General features: G+C 40.2%; 1 protein-coding gene across 1 annotated transcript in view; it reads right to left on the reverse strand.

Moving 5' to 3' along the window:
- Positions 1-2873: 2873 nt before the first annotated feature.
- Positions 2874-26382, reverse strand: part of COL25A1 (collagen type XXV alpha 1 chain) — a 343017-nt gene continuing 319508 nt past the window's right edge. The window contains exons 27-36 of the mRNA XM_054161728.1: positions 25227-25277; positions 24520-24546; positions 22361-22441; positions 20726-20761; positions 19831-19884; positions 14009-14062; positions 12226-12279; positions 8326-8403; positions 5962-6000; positions 2874-4398 (exon numbers count right to left, since the gene is read on the reverse strand). Of these exons, the coding sequence (XP_054017703.1) occupies positions 4396-4398; positions 5962-6000; positions 8326-8403; positions 12226-12279; positions 14009-14062; positions 19831-19884; positions 20726-20761; positions 22361-22441; positions 24520-24546; positions 25227-25277 (477 nt within the window). The 3' untranslated portion in view covers positions 2874-4395. The remainder of the gene's footprint in view (positions 4399-5961; positions 6001-8325; positions 8404-12225; positions 12280-14008; positions 14063-19830; positions 19885-20725; positions 20762-22360; positions 22442-24519; positions 24547-25226; positions 25278-26382) is intronic.

Below are 26382 nucleotides of genomic sequence, written 5' to 3' on the forward strand. Positions count from 1 at the left end.
TTGCTGAGGAAAGGGAGACACAGCCAAGTGCAGTCTGGCATGGCTGAGCTCAAGTTTACAATCCCAGTTCTGTGGTGGTCAGTGGGACAACTCTCTCAAAGCCCCAATGAGATCTAGGATCTGAACCACATCTCCTGACATGGCCCCCAGCCTCATGCAGCACCACCTTCCCACAAGGACCAAAGCTCTGCTCATCTCATTTGGGCTTGCATTGTCTCTTCCACTGGTGTGATGATGCTCACGTGCACGCTTCAACAAGCGAAGCCGTCAGTGCAGCCAGTGCTAATTCTCCATGCTGTGCGTTAATCTTAAGAACTATCCCTTCTCAAACTCTACACTTGTGCAGGGACATTGATTTGATCATCCTGAATCTCATTCATACCACTTGCATGGTAGACTAAAACAGCATATGAGCAACTGGATGGAGAGCGTCAATCTGTCTCGTTACACTATCAGAATGTGACACCGACAACAGCAATAAATAAAAATATAACTAAAAAAAAAATACATTGCTTCATATTCCATGAATTAACATTTCATGCTTTACCTCAGGAAAAAATAAAAATGTGCTCAAAGCATCCTGAAAGAAAAATTGCCCAATAGCTACTCTATGAATACAAAGACAAGGACCACATATGCCAGACATATGCCATACAGTGCTTAAAAAGCTCGCTGCTTCTGTAGCAGGACTTCTGCACAATGTGGTTATCATACACTGCAGTAACAGATAATTACAAAACTTGGTGTGAAAGAAATGCTGAAAACTCTCAAAGAAACAAGAACTAAGCATGCCTGAAAGAGGCAGGGGTGTGGAAACTGCATGGACTAATCCCACTACACATTTCCACAACTGGTAGAGGAGCTATGCTCCTGTCGCAAACTAAAGAAAGCAAATCACATCTATGTGGAGGAATGCTACTAAAAGATACACCCGACACACAGGTGGTTCAAAATGTAGCTTTGCAATCAAATAAGGAAAAGAAAGGAAAAAAAAAAAAAGAAGAAAAATTTATACTAGCACCAAACCCAGTTGCTTTTTAAACAAAATAAACATTTTGCAAGTCTTCACAGGGTGCTTTTCTTCATGAAACATTAAACTGAGCTGTTTTTCTGCTTGTCTTGAACATGCAACTTTTCTATGTACAGCTGTTTCATTTCCAGTCCGTCTTGGAGATGCAAATATTAGTGTTAAATCTATGTATGGCAAATTGAATTGTTTATCTACTGTTCACCCATGGTCATTTAAATTGAATGAGTCTTTCATGACATTAAACAATACAGAAGCTAAAATAGGTAAGTTAGATTATCTGTGTGTGTGTGTGTGTGTGTAAAGTATTCCTACCTGGTGGGAGTTAAATAAGTTACTTTACAAGGCAGAAAAGAAAGTGAGTGAAGGTGCTTAAGTGTTTCTTCAGCAGGGTCTCAGTATCAGGGAGTTAAAGGAAAACTGAATTTTGACTAACAGTATGTCTTCTATAAAGAAATCCTGAACCAAGGTTCTGCTAGCTTTACTGATGCACACAAAAATGAGGAGAGCTTGAAAAATAAAATCAAATACACCTTTGAAAAGAGTATGGCAGTGCCAATGACAGCCTGCACCTCATAGCTCCTCACCTTTGGCGTGTTTCTTAAATGAGTTGTGTTTGTGGACGCTCTCAGTATGAAACATCTACCTGGGGAATAAACATCCTACTGGATGTATTATTTGAACACACTGAGGGACGTTTGAAAACCTACTTTGGTTTTATAAAATACCCTTTTGGTATTTTATAAAAATGTTTAACTTCACATCTAGAATATCCTTAAAGTCAAATATGCCAAGTCAGGACACAGGTATAAAAGACTCTTTTCTGTAAGGCAAGCAGCTCGCTCCTCAGCCTCTTGGAGGGTTTTTTTTTTGAGATGCTGCTTCTTATGCAAGCAGACAAAAAACTGGCAAGTTGGAAGGCTTGCATGGTGCTCCTCTTGCCCTCTTTCTGGAAAGTCCCTCGTTCATGTTACTGCAGCAGCATTTTCATTATTAATACTTTATATTTAGTTTATGCCATGCAAAGGCTTTCACTATTGTAATCATGGTTGCTTAAACAGATTAATACTTGCATCTCTGAAAATTTAAGCAAAGAAAAACATTTTTCCTCCAATCTGTGAACACTTATTTAGTTCTTACTGTTGTAAGGATGGAATCAAGCAGTCAAATGTACTTTCAGTACGTATATCTACACAGTGTTGGAATTTGGGGTTTATTCGTAAGGTATTACTAGATGCAGGCCACTAAATTAATTTTTTAGTTTTAAAAACGTGTGGAAGGTTTTCCCCCATGAAGAGCTGGTTTTGTCTCTGTTATACCCAAAAGACAATAAGGATTCAGCAAAATGAAAGATTGCGTGATAGAGGCATTTACATTGATCCGAGACTGTGAAGCAACACAAAAAGTGCAACCACTTCACAAGACCTACAAATGATGGAGCAAGGAAAAATGTGCATTACAAGATGGGCACATGGATGGAGACAGGCTGTCTTCCTCTAACTCGGTTTTGGTCTACATATGAAAGACAACCCTCTGAAAAATAGCTTAAAGCATTTGTGATTACACTGCTATACACTAGGAACAGAAGTGACATGAAAAGGTTTTCCATCTGCCAAATATGGCACCACTGCTTATAAACTAGTCTCTCAAACTAACTACAGTGCACCATATGAAGACTCAAAACTGGAAAAAGTACCTCATGGCAGAAACTGCAAACGTGCAGTTATCTAGCAAAAACCCAAACCCCAACAAACAACAACAACAACAAAACAAACAAACAAACAAACAACCCCCCAAAACAAACACAACCACTGGAGAAGCAAAACTTATCCAGAAAACCAGAAAGCTTATCGTTAGAACAGAAATGCTGAAGTATCAACATCTTCCAGAGCACGCTGATAAGCATGCAGTGGCAATCACACAGACTTGTTTCTCTCCAATGGTTTGTGAGTAATAATGTCCACTAAGGTCACTGTAATGGCAGAAAAGGAACAAGATGAATAAATCAGTCTGTGAAGCACAAAAATAAACTCTTTTCCTTTTTCAGACTTGAAGGCTTCAAAAACTCTGAAAATGAAAACTGTTAATACTGAAAGCAAGACGATCGCGTGGCTTGAAGTACTTTCTTCAATGCTGTCATCACATATGTTGAATAGGTGGCTGATATGCAGCCTTTATGGCAACAGTTATTGGAAAAGGAAACAAAATTAACCACAGCTTCCAAAATTCTGCAGAGAAGTTCAGCTACTTTTGTGTAATTTACACTGAATCACCTGAAAAACCACACGCTGGCACATCCCTGTCTAGTCAGTTCCATTCTCCTCCTCCTCCTCCAGAGGATATTCCAATCCATCCCCGCCTCAAGAACGCTTTTTCCTCTGGCAGTCCTAAGATAACAATACGCAGAGCAGGTACTCTGTCCATCCTCGAGTAAAGTTGAGAAACTTCTGGTCTCAGGCGGTGTCTGCCATCAAATGATCCCTGCAGCACCTCTGCAACCTTTTCAAACAACCCACAGAGAAGTCTGGTTTCATCTTCAAACTTCTTTCTTTCTCGATTAAGGACCCGACACAGCCTATCGTGAATTGTCTTCACGGCCGTGAGCAGTGCAAGGCAAACCGATGCTGATGAACAGGCAGGACCCTCTTTGATCAAAGGGGCCAGGTGACCCGCAAGACTGAAAGCCATCCACCTGCAGCTGGAACTCTATTCCCCAAAAATTCAAGGCCTCTTTCTATCCTCCTCTGGTTTATCTCTTTTTAGCAATAAGCCAGGGTGTGACTCCCTTGAGATGACAAAAGGAAATGATTCAGAAGCTGGAACCAAAGGTCACCGTGAGCAGCCATTTAGCACGTGACGTAATCACACAGCAAGCAGGGTTGGCACACAAACTCATGCTTTTAGTCCATACAAGCAGAGACGGTGGCATGGATCAGTGAAGTGTTTAAGATGGACATGGAAGCCAAGTCAGTAAACTCCAATGGCAGCTGGTACAGTACATTTCATAGCGTTTTGCTTTTATTTGGTCACAATTTCTTGTAAACTAGTTCATGGCACTCATTGTCCATGTGGGTCCGCAAGCCAAAATAGCAGAATTTATGGAAATAATCAGATTGTTGCATTGAGATCTCTCTTTCATTAGAGAGAGAATCTTTGCAGGTTTACCCTGCAGTTATATATCACCTAACTACAGATGTAAGTGAAAAAACAAAAAAGGAAAAGATGTACACGTGGACTATTGCAAACAAGTAGAAGCAGCTACATGTAAACATATCTCAGACTTGTAAAATCAAATTTTCAGTTTTCAACTATAAATACAAAAAGTGGAGCACTATATACACAACTTCATGCTTGTAAGGTTAGATTCATCACTGCAGAGACAAAAAGAGACACACAGATTAATCAAATTAGTAAATAAATATTTCAGATTTCTAGCCCCAAACACATTGAGTTGCAAATACAGACAGTTATCTCCTGGGCACCAGTTATTTTTCAGAGTTAAGATGCACCTAGGATTTCACTTATCCTTTGCTTTCTAATGGATTATACGCCAGTATTTCTCCACCCACATTATTCAGCACTGCCTAGATTAAATCTTTACTAAAATAACATTGCCAGTTAACATCAGCATGTGACATAGCAACCAGGAGAATGCAATGAGGAATATGAGCACCTCTCCTATGAGGACAGACTGAAAGAGTTGGGGCTGTTCAGTCTGGAGAAGAGAAGGCTCCGAGGTGACCTAATTATGGCCTTCCAGTATCTGAAGGGGGCCCACAAGAAGGCTGGGGAGGGACTTCTCAGGATATCAGGTAGTGATAGGACTAGGGGGAATGGAATGAAGCTGTAGGTGGGGAGATTCAGACTGGATGTGAGGAGGAAGTTCTTCACCATGAGAGTGGTGAAGCCCTGGAATGGGTTGTCCAGGGAGGTGGTTAAGGCCCCACCCCTGGGGGTGTTTAAGACCAGGCTGGATGAGGCTCTGGCCAGCCTGATCTAGCGTGAGGTGTCCCTGCCCATGGCAGAGGGGTTGGAACTAGGTGATCCTTGTGGTCCCTTCCAACCCTGACTGATTCTATGATCCTATGAATATATAGGTAAGGTGAAGGTTTAGGCAAGATGCATTGTTCTTCTAGGTATCTCAGAAAAACAATACCATAATAGATTAATAAAAATACTTGATTAAAAATTACATGCCCATAAATTATAAAGAATAGGAAGCAGTGATCCTGTGTAGAAACCAAAGAACGTGTGAGTTTTCATATGAAAGAGAAAAATCTTGCAACTTTCTAAGCCAACTCTTTCTGCAATACTGCCTTACTTCTATACAAATTACAACCTCATCATACCAAGGTATGGTATGATAGCAGAGGTCTTGCTTTGTGTTGCAGCACTCATCTGTCTAAGCAACTCCGAAGTATAGATTCATAGAATGTTTTAGGTTGGAAGCAACCTTAAAGGTCATCTAGTTCCAACCCCCCTGCCATGGGCAGGGACACCTTCCACAAAAATAGGTTGCTCAAGGCCTCATCCAACCTGGCTTTGAACACCTCCAGGGAGGGAACATCTAGAACCTGTTCCAGTGTCTCACCACCCTCACTGTAAAGATTTTCTTCATAATATCTAGTCTAAATCTGCCCTCCTCAAGCTTAAAGCTGTTGCCTGTCATCCTATGACTACAAGTCCTTGTAAAAAGCCCCTTCCCAGCTTTTCTGTAGGCCACTTTCAGGTATTGGGAGGCCACTGTAAGATCTCCCCAGAGCTGCCTTTTCTCCACACTGAACAGCTCCAACTCTCACAGCCTGTTTCCATAGGGAAAGTGCTCCAGTTCTTTTATTGAGGATCTCTTGATACTGTTCAGTGTGGCTATGACAGGCATCCCTGTGTGCCAAGGATATACTGCCTCTGAAAAGGAAAAGCTCTGCCTGTCCTACCTTTTGCCAGCAGCCAGGCATTGGTAATCCATCAGGACCCTGTTTCAAGGGGAGGGGAGGAAGAAGGAATTAAAAGAAAAAAAAACAAAAACCGAGTAGATAGTTAGGTTTGAAAGGATAATATCTTCCATCAACATCTGCTAGAACAGCTGAAGGAACTCTGACTTTATATCCAATAAACAGATATTAGTTCCTAACTTATTTCCTCTCCTTAAAATGAAGGAAAAGCCAAAGGAGAGAAGGTTTACACTGTATATATACAGGTGCACCTATCTGACATAAAGATTTTTCCCCCCTTAACCATTAGAACATCTTCATCAATTTATTATTGCTGTTAGAGCTTGAGCTGCATATTACTTTAAATATAATCTGTTGCAACAATCTGTAGCTGAATGTACAAGATTAACAAGCAAAAAAATATTATTACTTCTATCTGGAGAGTATTGTGTTTCATGGGTCCCTAGTACAAGGTTAACCCAATGATAACAAGACTCAAATGTGAGAAGAATCTTTTCTGTTAGTTTCCATTTTTAGCAGCAAAAATCACATGGCCTGAACACACCTCAAGCGACACTGAGGAAGAAAACATCGGTGCTGGGAGCAGGAGAGTACAGGAGCACTCTTTCATGGCTTGGACAGTATGGCCAATGTAATGTGTGTAATCTCTTCCTGTGTTAGTGAGACTTGATTTCTTTTCTGTCACCACCCTACTTTCCTGTATCTCTGTGCATCCAGAGAGATCAGAGACAGCTTTTGACTACAGCCATACTGATTTTTGTAGAGCTAATTCCAACTTACATGGCTATAGGGGCTTATCCAGAGTTACATGCTTAGAGTTAGGAGCATGGATCATGTAACTATCTTATACACAAGCAAAGAAAAACAAAAAAAAGGATCAACCCTTGACATGTTTTAGAATATAGAATAAACAATACTTTTTTTACATTAATTTACGCATGGAGATAGTGGTGAATGAGAACGATTGAATATGCTTGCACATTGAATAGCCAAGCGAGTTCTGTTTGTTTGGCAGCTTTTTCTAGTAGCTTCCTATGAAGTGACAATTTTTAATCCATCAAAGATTGTTGGTGAATCTCCAGATACAAGTGATAATGCAGAGAAACATTTTTAAATTGCTAAAGCATGCTTGATTATCCCCCACAAAACATGAGATACGGTTACCATTCATTGGAAACAAACAAGATGGACTATGGAATAATCTTAATGGACTATGTATTTATGCTTAAAATCCACTGACTTCTAATTAGGAGCACTGTAGTTGAAAGGAAAAAAATCTACTTCACTGAACATTAATCTTAGAGAACCGTGCTTAGCCACCAAACGATATCAGAACATGCAGAGAAAATTTTACAGCGAGGAATTAAACTCTTCTTTGCAACTTTAGGAAATGTGTATGTGCTGCTTTGGTTGTTTTTTTTTTTTTTTTCTTCTATTAAAACAAATAAACTGGAAAAGAATTTACACTTACTTTGCCACTAAATAAAAATCACTGTTGCCAGATTGGTACAAAGGAGAGGGTAGCATTTTAGTATAGGCGGGAATTTGAATTCATGCTAACATAGGGTGGGGAGTGTTGTGTGTACTGCAGGAAGGTGAGTTCCAAGGGTAAGACCATTCAATTGAAGACGTTAAAGACAGTAAAGGTTTGGGCTGCAGACTGTTATCTTCTTACAAACTTCAGGAAAGCTTTTCATTTCCAGACCTATTTGAATGCTATTTGGTGAACAGGCCAGACACCAAAAATACTACTCGTGTAAGGTCTGGGAGATCAGGCTCCAGCTTGGCTTACTGGAAACCTATGACTAGATTTTTAGCAATGTTGTTTACATTGTTCTGTACACAACTCTCATTTTGGCCAGATCCTGAAAACATGCACCTAAGACTGCATGGGATTTGGAAGGAAGTCCAGGGTGCAAAGTAGCTCTGGGACAGGCTTGGGTGAAGAACTGAGCCAGTGCAGAGGGAAGTCATCAGACTTGATTAGAAGTGGACATTGTGCTGGATTTCTACAAGGACTTGTGGTCAGGGTGAGTAAGGCAGTAGGTATTTTGTGAGGGAAATAGCAAACCAAGAATTCTCAGGGAAAATGTGGGAAGGACACAAACTTATAGATTGCCATGTGATGTGGGAGCAGACTGCTGAGCATTAGGTTTGAGGTTTCACAAAAACATGTGTTCTCTTGTTGTGGTTAAGATCACTGAAGCAGCTGATTTGTTCATGCACATGCATGTGTTACATGAATAATGTAAAGTCAGCTCAGAAAAACATCACTTTACATTGAGGATGGCTGACTACAAACAAAGGAACTGCATGCAGGGTTGGTAGGAAAGAGAAATACTGTACCAATTGGCAAGGGGCATCCAGCCCATCCAGGCCAGGCTGGCCTGGCTCCCCTTTTTCCCCCTTAATTCCACGGAATCCCTGTTTGTAAAGATTAACTTGCAACGTTACTGTCAAGAAAATGCCTTCAGTATTGACTTAGCTGGAGTGAATAAATGACAATAGAGAAGCAAGAGGAACAAGCGGAGCACCGTGATTTTTCTGATTTCAACCCCTGGGGCACTGACTTTGCCACATCCCATATTTGGTTCCTTTCCGACAGATTTGGTAGAAAAGAATGAAAAAGACACAACATCACCAAATCCCAGAAATTAATCCTGAAGATCTTAAGTCTGGTGCTTTTAACCAAATCAAGAGGTTGACAAAAAAGTTTGGTCCAGAATTTGCTAAAAGTCAAGATAAGTCCTAGTTAACTAAGGGCAACAGGTAACACAGTCGCTAGTGCTTGTTCCTCTTCCCTCATTTCTTATTCCATCAGTCTACTGCAGGACAATTGACTGTCCAATACACAAGTGAGACGTACCAACGGGCAAGGTGCATCTAATCCAGGAGCACCCTGTTCTCCTTTCTCCCCTTTAGGCCCCTTTTTGCCTTTCTTTCCCTTTTCCCCCTGTGGATACAACGGTTTGGATAAAACAAGTTTCATTCTTTTGGGAAAAAAAAAATAATTAAAGAAAGGTTGATTTAAAAGTTTGGGTTTTTTCTTTTTAAGCCAATGGAGAGCTGAAAGGACACTTACCACTGTGTTCTGGTTTGGATGGTGCATTATGTGGAAAAATAAATTATATGATCACAAGTAAGAACTGCAATCAGTCGGTAATAGTGTTGGTATTTCACATCAGTGTTATGAATGTTTTCAATTCTAGAACAGGGCTTGAAATCACTGATTTCTTGAGACAGGCAAATCTGCAGATTCCCCTAATCCAGAGTCTGAAATGAGAGGTCTTCTATTTGTTCTAAGTGATGGTGCTGAAGTGCACACGCACACTAAGTTCAGTTTGTCAGCTTCCCTGGAAGATTCATCACTAGTTGGAAGTAACTTTGCCGGAGCAGAGCACATCAGCATAGTCCACCCGAAGAAAGACCTGTGGCATGGCATAGGTGCTTTGTGTGGGTGACCAGCCTCTGGCTAAATTCTAACAGCTTCCATGGTGTCACATCAAGGGTGAACCTGGCCCAGAGCATCATTTGCTGAACTGGCTCTGCACTCTGCTATGAGTTTGGGACAGATCCTGTGCTAAGCAGTGGCCGTAGAAACCCACAGACATCACTAAGGGTCCACTCCTGCTGCTCCAAAAATAACATGACCATTTCAAACCCTGTTGTAGGAATCAAAACATTCAAACTGCTTGATGGAGAGGTGCTATGACACTTTCAATGATTTCATAATGTCTTGGTACAATAAAGTAATCAGAAGAGATAACAAGATTTAAACATCCCATCACATAAATGTTCTCACTACTGCAGGCATTATTTTATCTACTTATTTTACCAAAATTGAGCCCTTTGATTTCACACTGAGATTTCTTTCTAAACATAAAGCTCCAAACGCTGTAATTACTCATGGAAATGAACTGACTCTTGTCAGTAAAGCTACCTGCAAAGGTGACCTCACCTTCAAGCAGTATAAGATGTTTAGAGAGTTCATTTTATAATTGATTTCACACCAGTGATCACAATGGTAAATGAGTTTCAGGTTTGCTCTCAATATCACAAAAATCAAAAAAGGTTAAAAATAAAGAAACTAATTGGGCTAGGATTGAAAAAAAAAATGGGATAGGAAGGATGAGTAAATCAGGAATATCACAAAGAAATGGGAATAATAGTCATAGGAAAATTAGTATGACATTGAAGATCCAGCAAGCAAGGTTGTGGCTATTGGGAGGATTTAATTTGTGAGGAAAAGGGTAAAAAAGACAGAGGAAGTGTAAGGAATGTAGGTAGAAGGAGAAGGAAGGAATGCCCCTTTGGAAAGGCAAACAGAATTTGGTCAAGCATAGTAAATAGACATTTAACTAGTTCCACACCAGCACGGAAAGACTTAACCCATTAACAAGAGGAAAAAAAGCAAAACAAACCAAAACATTTATACACAATTAAAAAATAGCTAGCTATATCATATTTGAACAAAGAAAAAAAAATAGAAAAGGAAGGAACTCATGTTACTGATTTACTGCCATAGCACACCTGGCACATTCAAATGAAAAAGTCCTCCATAACCAAAACATACTGCACTCACAACATGACAGCAGCAAAGCTTCTCGTCTATCTTTTCTGTGTGCCAAAAAGTTGCAGGATAATGTTTAGGAGAACAGTAACCCAAACATTACCCTCTTTCACCAAATTCTGAGAAAATTCCCCACAAGTGAAGAACTGCAAGTTGGCTGAGTTTTCATCTAAGACCTACAAACAGAACTGTGTGGCACAGAAGCCCGACAGTTTCAAGGTCAAATCTGGTGTTATTTATGCTTGATGCAACACCAGTGTATTTGCTGTGAGTGTATGGAAGCACAGGGCATGACATACCTTCAGACTTGTAGTTTTTTTCAGCTAGTTGTGCTACAAGTCAGTAGATAACTACTTAAACTCCCAATTTTGCAGGGGCAAACCTATGATCTGATTCAAACCAATGCAGCAGTTATCTGTGTAGAGAACACTCTGGATGTCCTGAGTACTTTATTACTTTTTCCATACACTGAGTTCCTGGCTCTTAATCTTCCCCCTCTTTGCCCTGAATCACAGATTCACAGAAGCTACAGAGAGTCTACAACTGATGGAGATTAAAAAAATTCCTTCCTGCCCTTCCTCAATGCCTAGAGAAATACAAATTTGTGGTGCTTCCTTAATACCACTACGGCCTGAAGATCTTCCAGACCTCACGTGCACAAGTTTTCATCAATTCAGAGTGCAGATGGAAAAGGATGATGGCTTTCCAGCCACTGCTGTGATTCATCACACTCCCTGGTCAATATTTATAACAAGAGGCACAACTGCACATGTTGGATCAACAAACACCTTTTGTTAAAAGCTATTCTTTTTTAAAAGGATTTTTGCCCCCCCCATTCACACAACTCAAAAATACAAAAATCAGTTTTACAAACCTGCCTCATGCTGAGTGCTCCTGGACTATAATTGTGTAAGAATAATTACATCTAAACCACTTTGAAAAAACATTATTTTTACAGCCAAGTTACACAGATATTATAATGCAAACACTGACTTGCTTTCACTGTAGCAGATCTACTGACAGGCTAAAATAAAAATATTCAGTATAATATTAATTTCAAACTGAAAAAGAAAAGATTTCTTCCCCACCTATCACAGCAAGCCTATGAAAAAGAAAAACAACAAGCATCCCTGGTTCTCAACAGAGTGTTAGTAACAATGGATAGCTTTGCAATGCAATTTGAATTAAGTTTCTAAACTGGAAAGTCACTGATCTGAACTTGTGTGGTTTTGGTCTAACAGAGAATAGTGTTATCCATTTGGTGTGGAACAAGTAGTCCTGTGGCACATGCATGGTACACTGGCATCAATAGTTACATTGCAAATAGGGCCAAAGAACAGAGCCTGAAGTCTTTAGTATGAAGTTACTGCCACAATGACATGTCTAGGCCATGTCTGCATTAAACACTTCAGGTTGGTAGAGATTTTCAACAGGCATAGGATGGATTCTGGAACAATGAGCCTAAAAACAAGCTGTGCTTTGGGACATGTTGATATTACTAGTTCTATGCATACATTTCCATGGATTTTCAGGATTTGGCTTTGTATGTATCTGTGACCTGCCTTTTGGCACACAGTGAAGACAAAGTTAAGGTTGAATGGGACAATCTGTAGCATAAAGACAGCAGAACTGACTAGGCTAAGGCATCAATCAACAGTTAATAACACTGTGGTCACCTTTTCTCCCTTTTCTCCTATATCACCCTTTTCTCCACGAGGACCAGGGAAACCCTATAAAAACAAAACGGACAAAGACAGGTCGACTTTTATTCACATGCAGGTTAAGCTTTCAAATACTCTTGGAAAAAAAATATATAAAAGATAATTTCAGGACATGCTTTCTATGTACACATGTGTTATGTGTGCACACATGCATGCAGGCAAGAGCTTGGGAGACAAACGAGTCAAAGGGGTTTGGTAGAGTCATTTTACCAGCAATGGGAAGAAATCATAGCACTCAAAATGGCAATAGTCCATGCTATGTAGCATATTTATATTCTGGAAAAGACTCCTCCAAGTTAGAGATTTTGATGTAGGAGCAGAGGAAAAGGCATTCAGGAAGTGTTCTTAGCATGCCAAAAAAAAAAAAAAAAGAGCCTATATTTTGGAATGGACCCCAAAGAGATTATGGAATTCTTCTCTAATTGGGATAAATTTACTTAATGAAATGTTAGTGACTCCTTCTTCTCCTACAACAAGTCTGAGTATTTTCTTACAAAGTGCAATTTTTCAGCCCATTGACTTCCAAAGGACCAACTAGCTGTATTACTAAGCCCTCTATCTGGTGGGGTCTGTTGATAAGGGCTGTGTATTGCATAATCTTTGTCCTCTTTATCATAGAGAAAGAGCAAATGAAGCATTTGTCAGGCTCTCTGTATGCACTGCATGCACACTAAATGGAAACAAAGGTGTTACACTCAGTAAACTACTCCTTGAGAGATGCTTACCTACCATTAAGAGTGTATTGGTCAGACATATTACTTACATCAAGGCCAGGCTCGCCATCTTTGCCCTGCCAAAGAACCATATAAGCTACATTAGTGTCCCTAAGTGACACCAACAGCTGCTCTGATGCCCAGCATCTGTGCTCCCTCTATCTGGTGGCACCCTGCATTGTTAAGGCTGTACACACAGCATTGCCACTAGTGAAGGACATTTCTGTCAGTGTTGGACATTTCCAGGAACTGATAACTTGACTGTAAAATTTTGCTTGACTGTAAAATTTTCTTGTGCACAGATTCCAGGAGCAAGCTAAAAACACAGTGTGGAAAAGCCTAGAATTTTTCAGTTTTAGTTCACAGGAAAGGGAAACAGGAACTGGAGTGTTTGGAGTGTTCTCCCTTGTCAGCCCAGACGAAACAGTCCCAGTTCCCAGCCACTCCTCATAAGACTTGTTCTCTTAAACCTTCACCATCTTTGTTGCTCTAATTTAGAAATGGATGATATCATTTAGATGACTGATTTAAAGCATACTATCTCCACCTATGAGTGATCAACAGCGAACTTTTGAATTGCTTCTAAGCACACAGTATGGAAATGAAAACAAAATTGGTCTCTGAAGTGTCAAACACAACAAAAATATAATGGTGATGTAGCCTCACAGCATGGAAATCCAAGCATCTATTGACAGTAAGAAAATCACAGCTTTCCAGAGTCCATCCTGGACTTCTGTTACTCTGGCATGGTCCCTAAACAGCTGACAGCCACAGGCTGTGGAAACGGAGCACTTGCATTCTGCATTTCCTCTCTCTTATGGTTGTTGTCAGGTCTGTTTCACCACTTTTGCATGACCATGTACACAGTCTGAGATACAAACCAGTGACCTTGTGCTGTCAGGGACAGTAATCTGTCTTTGCCTTTTCCAAATGGTCATATCGCTAGGTGAAAAGCAGTCCTAAAGCACACAAAATTTAATCAAGGGGTGATGAAAAGCACAATGTGTACAAACTGTGCAACTTACAGGCAAGCCGTATGGTCCTCTGGGTCCAGGGTCACCTACAGTTCCCTTTTCACCCTGAGAAAAAATTAACAGAACAAACAAGCAAAAACACTGTCTGTCTTAGAAAGGATCCATACCAAGTGCTTTAGGTTAAAGTTTATGCATTCTTAAATATTTTGAGTTAAAAACCATCCATGCTCCTTTATTTGTAAGAAAAGATGACAGGGGTGAAGAGAAAGTGTGTGTTACCTTCTAGGGGAAAACTACTTTTCAGGCATATAGAATAGAATAGAATAGAATAGAATAGAATAGAATAGAATAGAATAGAATAGAATAGAATAGAATAGAATAGAATAGAATAAACCAGGTTGGAAGAGACCTTTGAGATCATCGAGTCCAACCTATCATCCAACACCATCTAATCAACTAAACCATGGCACCCAGTGCCCCATTCAGTCACTTCCTAAACACCTCCAGTGAGAGTGACTCCACCACCTCCCTGGGCAGCCCATTTCCAATGGCCAATCACATTTGGTTCAAAATCAACTAGTACCTGAAAAATATGTTTCAAACTGGACTTGCACCAATTTCAGCTTGAAGCTTTTAACAGCTACAACTTCATGCTCAGTAAAAATCCAATGTTTTAATGAAAACTGAGGAAATACAGCACCAAGCTCCAGCACAGTGGCACAGGTGTGATGCAGTGACAAGCAAAAACAATGTGTCAGTCAGTCACAGTTTGCATTTAAGCAGGCAATACTATTAATGGGGACACTGTGAAGATTTTCTCATGTACTGTACTGTTGATAAATTCTCTATTGGATTCTAGATTAGTGATGCAAATACCATGTTTTGTAAAACCAAAACCATATTAATGTGCAAAGCAAGCAAGTACAGAGATTACTCCATAAGGCTGATCTCATTCTGCATTAAAATCCACAGATAAATTGCTTGTTTCTGGAGGGATGCTACCAAAAGAATTTTGTAAGCTTAATATAGAGCAAACTTTTACAAATTAATTAAAATTTCAAGGCAACAAATTTTAGGCTAACAGCAGCAGTCTTCCTTACTCTCCATATGTTCTTCCTCAAGATTGATAGAGAGTTAAACTTCCTGAGTCAGGCAACATGAGTCCCTGTAACTGTCAGCACAGCTCTCTGTGAGCTTGCTGGGGAGGCAGGGCTGGTAAGTAGGTTCAGGCAGTAGTTCTGTTTCGGTCTGTGGTGCTCTTCTAAATAAAGACTATCAGAAAAAGTCATATTCTCTTGAGAGAACTAAACTGCTCAGCATCTTGATGAGATTAGAAAAACCACCCCTGGCTACCTCCAGTTTTCAAAGCTCATACTCTGGATTTGTTACATTGGGATATTTGGATCCCTTCTTCACCTCCTCTCCTTAACACAGCCTGATGCAAGGCTTCATGCAAGGCTCCTGGCATACAGAAGTGCTGTGTTTCATCCTAGAAATTGCTACTCTTAAGCTCTTGAGATAATTCTGTGTACAAGATTCTCTAAAAATCCTGAGGGTTTACTAGTCATTACCAATCCATCACTCTGTTATTAAAAGGGACGCCGATGTGTACCTCCTTAATAGTGGTGATCACCCACACAGCCATGTCCCTTAGCACAGCTCTAAGCCTCAGTCCTATTGACTGGATAATACAAAAATTAGGCACCAGAAAAAACTGAGCCTGAACCTGTTATTGAATAGTAAGGGGTTTGTTGAATAGTAAGGAGAGTAACTGACATTTGATCTGGTTTAGATACTTGATATTTTTACAGAGGTGGACACTGTATACTGAACTTCACTCTAGTGGTGATTAGATGTGTCATGCCTGATCTTTCTGGATTCTGTTAAGCTCCAGCCATTTCTGAGCAGCACTTGGGCTGGATGCCCTTGCAATACAATAGGAGGGATTGGGCAGTAACATCTGATTTTCAAAACAGTAAATCCCTTGCAGCTTTAAAACTAACTTTCTGCCAAGAAGAAACTATTGTGCTGACCTATGTAAGCAACAGCCACAAAACTGTTTGATCAGTACTTGAAGTATGTCAAGACTAGTTAAGTGGCTTTTTTTGTTTGTTTAAACCTTCAGCAGCAAAGATGGCTGTAGCAAGTCTCAAGACAGGCCTGTAATGTTGCTGAACATATGGTAGACATAAAGATACTGCATGCATCAGTCTAGGAAATCATCTGCTGTGTAAGAATATGCTATGTACGTCTGCTGTGTAAGAAGATATTTCCAGAAATGTATCTCACATTTCTCCTTTTTTTTGCCTCCAATACAAAGCACATGCTGAAAAGTGTTTGAAATATCAGATGAGGTCCTGAGTGTTTATGGATCATATAAGACTGATGAACTGTCAAGGGCGTACTCACCCATCACAATAAAGCATGTCCTCCAGGCAAACAGACATTCACAAACTCCAGAAATACTTTTAATATCTATTTATTTTAATTTTTTTTTTTTTGGTAAGACAATTTGTCAGTGCCCAAAGAACAAACCTCATGGTTTTTACCTCCTAATTTCACTTCCCTCTTCTGAATCGTGGGGTAAATATGAACTACCATTTGCATGCATAAAGCTGTGTGATTGCTGTCTCCACTAACATTGATAGGGAGATGTCATCACACTGCCATGGTGACAAACATTTTAACCAAATTAAAGAGAATGCACTTTCCCTCCCAGGACAGAATATGTGTAGTGATGACAGTGTTGCACAGACTACACCATCTGAGAGCCAAAACTTTGTCTTTACTATCAAGACAAGAGTTTCAGGACATTAGCATTTCATTAATGCTCTCTCTCGGCTTCTTTTAGATGGACACACATTACTGGATACACATTATGCCTGTCATAACCCTTCAGGTTAACATATCATCTCACTGGTAGTAGTTTAAGATGTTTATCTGTTTACCAATGTTCTCTGTTTTCTCTCAGAAAAATGGGTAAGTGAGGTTAATAAGTGCACAGCGAGGTTCAGAGGCCTGTTATGATCAGCTCCTCCACTTAATCAAGGGGGTTTCAGTAAAAGCTCTGTAAGCTTCCAGCAGAATGATATTTTCAATAGCCAAATATTAAGACCTGCAAGACCTAAAGTGTATGTTTTCCTTATTTCTGGTGGCATGCACTATTTTCCTAGTCTACTCTCTCATCATCTAAATAAGTTCTGTATAAAGACTGTCTGGTGTTTCCTTTTTTAATTAAAATAGATAAATTGGAAAAAAAACACCCCAATCCTAATTTGCAGAACAGTCATTCTTACCTAAGAAGATTAATTCAGCATTGCCTCAAATGCAGCCTGTGCAAAAATGGATCCAAGATTTATATAGAACAAATCCCTGGGTTGTTTGATTATACTTGCTTTCCTTAACTTTTAAGGGGACATAAATATATAGTAACCAGCATTTCACAAGTGGTCTTTTAAAGTGACATTGCCTTTCCAGATTTTAAATACCATGGATTCAAGAACATGGCTATGTTTCACATTAGGAATGCCTAGTGTCCTTCTTTAGGAAAAGACTCCTCCAAGTTAGAGATTCCAAGGCAGGCTTCCTAACCTATCCCTAGGTTAATATTGGCCCAAGCTTTTTCTTATCAATATGGACAAGATGTGATCCTGTCCAGTGATAGTGAGCAATGGCACCGTGCACCATTTTAAAGTAAAAGGCAAAGTTTGAAATCTGGAGGCAAAAAAATGTTTTCCTCCTGCTTTCACATAAACAATTTGAAGAGTTGCAAAAGCAAGCTGCAAAACTGCATTAAAAACACACAATTTGTTATTCAGATAACCAGACATTTATCATTGCCAGGCACACAGCAGGTAATGACACTACAAACAACTCCTCCCAAACAGGACTGAATAATTCAATGAACATTTCCAGCAATAATCTTGCTATTTGATTGCTTGTAAAAAAAGTATCTTGAGAACTTCCTCCCACTATTTTACCTGCACAGAAAACTGTGTGTGCAGGAATTTCTTGCACATCTTAGTTTCTATATTTGTGCAGCTCTACCCCTCTGTGCTCATGTAATTATTGAACTGATTTACACCACTGCAGTTGCCATCCTCTTGGTAACTATTGTCAAGAGCCATGATAGGGCTGATTCTAGAGCCAGCTGTATGAATTATTATGACTTTAGAGATTTTCATGGGAAAAAAACCCAGTTGTAGTTATCTTCTATACATATGGAGACTAGTTTACATTTGAGGACATGGGTTTTGAAAGACATTTCAACTCATAGTACCTACCCCTATCCTTCAAGATAAAAGCTCATAATGCAAGAATAGAATGTACAGCATTTATATCTGCTTCTACATGTATGTCCTAAGTATTTTCTGAAGTTCAGAAGATGATGCTCAGCTATCTTTTTACAGAGCTTATGCAAAAAAAATAAGAAAAAGGACTTGAATTTGTAATCCCTTAGGAAAAACCAAATGAACAAAACCCAACCCCAATCCCAACAGAGTACCCAAGTCCTTCAGGCAGTTAACTAGCCTGAGTGGTACCTAGAGTGTACTGCTCCTGATTTGGACTCTGCTGCATGTCTTGTTTTTATTTCTCAGCCCTGTAAAAATGAATCACCAAGTCCCACATACCTTTCTCAGATACACTGCTGTTAAAGCTAAATGGACTTCTGCCATATGGCTGCCTCCTTACTACAGCAAGTCTGAAGTCATTTTAGCACAGAAATTCAAAGAGACAAAATTCTGGGCTGGCAACTCCTTGGAGTTTTTAGTTAGTCTAAAGCATCATCTTTTGTGTTTTGTTGTACAGGTTGGTGGGTGTATTGTTAAAGATGACAGGCTTACAGTTAATGTCCCTATCCTAATGGTAGAAAATCTATTGTGAGCATTTCAGATATATTCAGAGGGCTTCTATCTTCTAAGCTTTCTTTCCTCCTCCCCCCTCCTTTTTTTTTTTCTTTCTTTTATTTTTCTGTTTAGATAAAAACCCAAAGAATCTTTAAAGTTTTCTAGAAGGTAGAGATAAAAATATGTAAGTACAAAGAAGTAAGAAATACTCCTTTTTTTTTTCTCTCAATTAATTTAAACAAAATAATGAAATCAGTCAAAATTATATTCTGTGTTGCACTATGAATTTGAAAGCCCTGCAAGTTTCTAACTGAGTAGTCATGACTGGGCCCCTCAATTTAAGAAGGACATTGAGGCACTTCAACATGTCCAGAGAAGGGCAACAAGGCTGGGGAGAGGCCTCGAGCACAAGCCCTATGAGGAGAGGCTGAGGGAGCTGGGGATGTTTAGCTTGGAGGAGAGGAGGCTCAGAGAAGACCTTATTGCTGCCTACAGCTACCTGAAGGGAGGTTGCAGCCAGGAGGGGGTTGGTTTCTTCTCCCAGGCAACCAGCACCAGAACAAGAGGACACAGTCTCAAGCTGCACCAGGGAAATTTAGGCTCGAGGTGAGGAGAAAATTCCTCACTGAGAGAGTCGTTAGCCATAGGAATAGGCTGCCTGGGGAGGTGGTGGAGTCACCATCCCTGAAGGTGTTCAAGAGGGGATTGGATATGGCACTTGGTGCCATGGTTTAGTAGTCATGAGGTGTTGGATGACAGGCTGGACTTGATGATCTTTCAGGTCTTTTCCAACCTTGTTGATTCTATTACAAAACGCCAGTTTCCCTGAAGTATGAGTTACAAGAGCAACCCTTAAAGAGTGAAATGTGTGTGTAAACAGAACGTATAGACAGCCCTAGCCTGGGCCTTAAATAGATGAGATATTGTTATGTTTGGTAACATCCAGGCACACTGTAAGTAGCCACATGACATTTTGCCTTGGCAACAGCTGCTTTGTAAAGAGAAGCACGAGGAACACAGACTTACTCTGTCTCCTTTAGGACCTGCAGGGCCATGGGGACCAACTGGGCCATCTATACCCTACAAAAGGAAACAAAGAGGGTAAGAGAGATGTCTTGCACTTACAAGTCTTTAGTTTCAATAGTTGTCTTCTAAGCCAAAAACTAACATGGAATCAGTCTTAGTTGGTTGAAAATTCAGGCTTAAGTGTGATGGGACCTGGTCAAATGAATCCATTGAGTTTTCAAAACTCCTCCTGTCAAAGTCCTCCTGGTATGAGGTAATCCATCTTTCTCCTATTAGGGTTTTACTTTAGGCTATCAAGATTTGAAATTTATTGAAAGAAATGTTATCAGAAAAAATGAAACAGTCAAAAAAGGATTATTTTTTAAAAAAAAATACCACTGTTAAATGTCCACCTGCAAGGTTGGAATTGCCTGTTGCAGTGATCAGTGGGAATTTTTCAGACGCATAACTCCACTCCTCTTTCACTGCATCCATTATTTTATGACTATAAAAAGCAAGCAGTTTACCATTTAAGCTTAATATGAGAATGCCCGCCACAGAACCCCAGCACATCTGTTTCACTGATTCCATATTAGCACTGACCAGGAATGTTTTCCTGGGTAAATTAAATCCCTAATTTTACTCAGGAAAATAAGCATCCCCAACCAAGGCTGTCAACCAAAGGAAAATCAAAACCTTTTATAAAAGATTCAGAACTCCTTCTATGGAGAGTAACATTTTCCTTCCCACACACATTGCCCTAAGAGTCTGCTTGAAGCCCCCACTTATAGAGTGTGGATGTTTCCTGGGATGTTTGGCCTTCCTTCCTCCATACAGCACCTGAGGAGGCCGGTAAGCTGCAGGAAAGGACATGGACTTGGTAAGGAAGAGCGACACAGAAAGACGAGGGACTCACCCGGGGTCCTGGCTTTCCGTCTAAGCCAGATGCTCCCTGTGTGGTTAGGTGGAAGCATGGATGATGGGTACGACACGAACGACAAGAACGTGAGATTAGTAAGTGGTGCTGATGAAGAAACACAATTCAAACGTACAGTACAAGCTGTGACAGGGGGGTCTGGGACGGGTATCACACCACAACGGCATGTTAGTTAAAAATTCACAGAAACTATCAAAAGCCTGATTCTGTTCTCACTTCAGGGTAACATCACTGACCCACTCCTGCCTTTATGTCACACTATATTAGACCAGGAAAACGCTGAGCTCTAGGAGTGCTACAAACACCAGCTGTTAGGGTGGGTTTGAGCCTTAACTTGTAAATATTGACTTTGCAATCGTAGTCATATGCTTTCTAATTTGCAATTAACGACAATGCTGAACACAGAGAAATGTATGCTGACGCTGATAGGAAGTATTTAAGTGCAAGAACACTGCATTATGCAGGCAACAAAATCTGGATCCTGACTACAATGGCCCCATTCATTTCCCAGAGCCCGGGAGACAATCACATTTCCTGTTTTCCCAGTACGCTCCGAAGTTCAGAGCACAGTCAAGGGCTGGAAACGGGCAGCACCCGGCACCTTGGGCTCTCCGCTTCAGCATCCTTGGGGACCGGCTGACCTCTGGTGGGCTGCAGAAGAATAACACAGCAGCAAAACTGCTCCACCATCGCAGCACTGCTCGCAGGAATGCTGGGGTTAGTGGGACCAGAATTATCTGGGGCATAGGGAATAATTTAGGCAAAAAATCCCAACAAAACAAACAAACAGAAAACAAACAGAAAACCCACAAAAGAGAGAGAGAAAAAAAATAACATCCCCCTGTCATTACGGGTGAAAATGAGACATTTTTAGAAGGGCAGACACTTGGACTTTGCTCTTTAAAATGACATTTTGAAATAGTAAGCAGCAGCAAGCCAAGATCTATGTAAATGTGAAAAACTAATGGCATGTTTTGCTTTGGGTCAGAGCAAACATTTCTGGCAGAACAAAAATATTCTTCTTCCTTTTAGCCATTTTCAGGGGGATTGGACCAGAAGTCCAAAGCTCTCTTAGCTTTCATTGTCATCTTGAAATATTTGTTTAATTTCCCCCCAAATAAATTAAAGTTCTTAGTGAAGCTGACAATCTCTAATGAATGAAAAATAAATAATTAAAATAATTCCCTAAGCCAGTTTGTTTTTTTTTTTTTCCTCTCAGTTAACACTCTCCATTTTAACTGCAGAAGTGAAAGAGAGGAGGAATAACTGAATAGGGAAGATCCTTTTTGTTATGGCACAACAATACAACACTTAAATAACAGTATGATTTATGCAATGGAGGTGATGGCATCCTTGTGACACTGAACAATTTCAACTGACATATAACAAAAAAAAACAACCCCAAAATGACAGCACTGGGGAGGCACAGGACATTACTTTGGACAATAGCACAGGTTGGAGGTAAAACAAAACAACACTGGTGCTCTGCTCTAACATTGTATGTTTTATGTATGCTGTTGAGTAAACCAGAGCTGTTCATCAGGAATAGAAAGAGAAGTTTGTGCTTTGCACTGAGATTGAATAGTTGTGGTTTGGGTTTTTTTTTTTACTTACTGGAAGACCAAGGGGCCCTCTGTCACCCTTGTGACCTGGTTCACCCTTCAATCCTTTAAGACCATTTAACCCTGGTTCACCCTAAATGTAAAAGTATAAATGCCAAATTTTTGGTGCTATCACAGGTGCTCAAGTGCGGACAGACTTAGAAGTGGCTGCAAACTCCAGTCTGAAACAAGGACACAAATTCAAACATTTCAGCTTACTGCCAGTTTACGTGCTGGGCAAGAGCGCTTGGGAAGTGTCTGCTGGAGATTTAAAATCTGTGTGAAAACAAACAAACCCAAGCAAAAACCTACAGGAAACTTGTGAGTAATGGATTCTTTTGAATCTTTTTCCTAATAATTATCACTACAATTAGATGGTTTGAATGAAGCAGGAGATTCAGGGATTCTGGGAATTTCCTCAAATCCTATAAACCACCCTTTGCAGATAATTCAAATGGAAAGAAAACTTGCAGAAAAATAAGCCTCAAATCTGCAGGCTTCTAGAGTGGAATCTCCTGAAATGTACATTTTGGAAGGAAGCAATTTGTTGTTGCCTTTTTTTTTCCCTTACAGCAAACTGGAATTTGCAGCAAAATCTTACACAAAGATATCTTAAACCTTTAAGCATACGTAATTAAACAGTAAAAGGTTGAAAGAAGCAGTATAGGCTCTACAGTACCAAACTGTTTGGGAGGTTTGTAGTTTGTCTGTTCATACAGAGAAGTTTAAACAATGTACAAAAAGGCACTTGTCTTGTTGTAAGTGTTAAGTTTGTGCATAGGCTATTGCATCAAACATCACCAAGAGGATAATGGTGGGCTTGGAATTCCAATAAATTGTTCTCACATCACGATCAACTCCTTCAGCTTGAGGGCTGCCCACTCAGGAGAGTACTGACCAAACCTGCCTCTTTTGGGAAACATAAATACGCACGTATTTCATCCAGGTTGCTCCCCATGGCCTTGTTCCTAGGTTTCCCATTATATATTATGTTACCTTACAGCATATTAATTTTTAACTTTTTCTTTATATCTCATCAGAATCTGGTCTGCTGCTTTAAGTAACTCCAGACATCATCTGCCTGCTTTGCCTAAGTAGCCATTTATTCATTCTTCTTCTGTTTGACTTGATGTGGCTTCAGAGCAGTAGCACTGAAAATGCTGAAGTTTTGGAAACAGACCCATGAAATCTCACAAAAGCCTGAGTCTCACGCCAAAAGCCTGAGGTAAGGCAGAACTGGTGTTAAGATGAAACAGACTTGACTTCAACAGATGATTTATGAGTCAGGCTTCTTGAGCCAAGGTAACACAAACAGTCTCATAAGCAGTCAAACCTGTGATTTTCTGTCTCACACCTTAAAACCCAGAACAAATCCCACTAAACAACTCCCTCTTAGTTTTTTTTTTTTTGAGAAAGGTGCATGTGATTAGGAATCCATACTGATTAAAATGATCATGCCTGGCAAGATCCCTAGCCCTAATGAATGCTAGTCTATAGTGTCACACTGGAATAGTCGTGACTACTGAATTAAAACACAGGCTAAAATATTCCAGCTCTGCCAAAATCCCATTCCTGAGTTGTATTCATTGGCTTAGAGAGTCCCTACAGTGTATCTTCAAATAGTAAGCAGATCTGCCTGATCAGGCATTCTGGGTTGGAAAACATGAAAATATACCCATGGATTTGTGACAAGGAATTTGCGTAACATGTGAAGGAACTGGTCAGCAAAATCCATGGCATCTAAGAAAGGGAAAGGCCATTTTTACTGGAAGAAGGAGAAGATGCATGAGAGTGTAACTGAAGAAGAGTTTATTTCCATTTCCTGAGCACATGACATGCTTTTATGTTCAAAAGTAACTCCAATTGAAAGTGTGATGGTGAGCACCTTGCCCACAAACAGGAAGGAAATAATTTAGTGCCACATCACAGGTATTACTACAAAAAAAATGGATCCAGCCACTGCTCAAGAGAAATCCTACTCAGAAACAACCACAGAACATTTAAGAAGGTTTTAAGCTGTCTGCAATACTAAAATCTGCTTTAAGGTTTAAGAATATCATGAGCACTTAATACATGAGACATAAGACAAAACATAGCTGCATGCATTGAAGAACAGAGTGTGGCACTTTACAGGCATCAAAACATGACTTTTCAAGACAGCCATTAATTTACCTTTGGACCAGGCAGTCCGTGAGGTCCCTGAAAATAAAGATATCATTTTTCATTATGAAAATACGTTGTAAAATTTGGAGGGGTTTGTTGCTCTTAAGAGGCTTTCCTCCCAAATGAAATGCTGTCACCAATAATGCAACTGTAAACAGCTGATTCAGAGAATGAACCAGGCCACTAGTCTGTTAATGCAAACATAGAATCATAGAATTGTTAGGGTTGGAAGGGACCTCAAGGATCATCTAGCTGCAATCCCCCTGCCACGAGCAGGAACACCTCACACTAGATCAGATTGCTCATGGCCACATCCAGCCTGGCTTTAAAAACTTCCAGGATGGGGCTTCTACCACCTCCCTGGGCAACCTGTTCCAGTGTCTCACCACCCTCATGGTGAAGAACTTCTTCCTGACATCCAATCTGAATTTACCCACTTCTAGTTTTGCTCCATTTCCCCTAATCCCATCACTACCTGACATCATAAAGTCCCTCACCAGCTTTCTTGTAGGTCACCTTAACATACTCGAAGGCCACAATAACGTAGACAGGAGTAATTTGTTTCTCTACTTCCTATGAATTGTAAGACATAGAAAAGGTCCCAAACTAGGTCCTTCTCCAATGGTCACAAGCTCTCATAACACTTCTATCAAGCCACATTACAATGACAAGAGGGCTTAAGCCCTTTCCAGCCCTGCTCTCCCTCCCAAGCTTACCATAGGGCCTGGAGGACCATGGGGCCCTGGTGGTCCAGGTGGTCCTATCATCTACAGATAAAAAACAGTGGCATTAAGTCATGCAGAGTAAAGAAATCCTTCACAGATACCAAAAGTCAGACTGACCCATCTGCTGGCAAGCACTTACAAACACAGCAATGCAACAGCGCAGATTGACAGCATGTCTAGAAAGGGGTTTAGGAATGCGATTTAGTTTGATTCATAGAATAGGGTACCTAGGTGTAGATTTGCCTGTGCTATATGGCAGTGTGCTTGTCTCCTGATTCTTACTCCTTGGGTCTAAGACACGCTTTAAGACACTATGGGAAAGCCCCCCTCCCCATCTCTCTAAAATAAATAGTAATGAGCAGGGATGCTTGAACTTATTTAATGGAATGTGCTCCTTAATTGTCTCTGTACTGCTTAATCTGCAGAAACAGAAGATGCATGGTTTTATTCCTGCCCCAATACTGATGAATGGAAAAGATACTAAATTGAAGCTAGGGCTTGGTGTATTTTCAAAACTGCTTTTTCTCTCTCCCTTAATTTAGCCCACTTGCACCAAGAATTCCCTAAAGTAATTAAAATAGGTAGTCAGGTTGCTCAACATTTAGTGCATGCATAGTTTGTGCTGGTTTTCTGTGCTCCTAACAAATTCATGGAAGATATTTACAGTTTAATATCATCTTCCTGGATTTAATCCCAAAGGGCAGGTTTAAGGTGGCAGTAGTGATGGTGATCAGCTCTCCAGATTTATGTGCAACGTTTCTGCTACACTAGACACTGGTGATGGCAGAAGAGGCAGCAAAAGGAGCTTTGAAATGTAAGACTGCTTGGTTTTTTGTAAGACTGCTTGTTTTTTTGTTTGTTTGGTTTTAATGCCTTCACAATTCTTTGAAAAATCAGGAGAACAGCTGGTCTTGTAAAACTGATCTCCATCCTGAGTCACATATTCTTGACATTGCTGAGGTCAGTCTAGGCTGGCTATCACTGGGATTTCTGAGATGTCCAGAATACAAGGTGTTGAGGGAGATTTGGGTTGTGGGTTTTTTCCTCAGTTTTATCTCTTTATCTTGCAAAGCATTTGTCTTTTAGTTAATTACAGAGCCAGCAGGCTGTCACTGAATTGAGCAGGGCTGTTGTTCATAGTGAAAGA

This window comes from Dryobates pubescens, chromosome 1, assembly GCF_014839835.1.
Source record: "Dryobates pubescens isolate bDryPub1 chromosome 1, bDryPub1.pri, whole genome shotgun sequence".
In the NCBI taxonomy this organism is placed as follows: Eukaryota; Metazoa; Chordata; class Aves; order Piciformes; family Picidae; genus Dryobates; species Dryobates pubescens.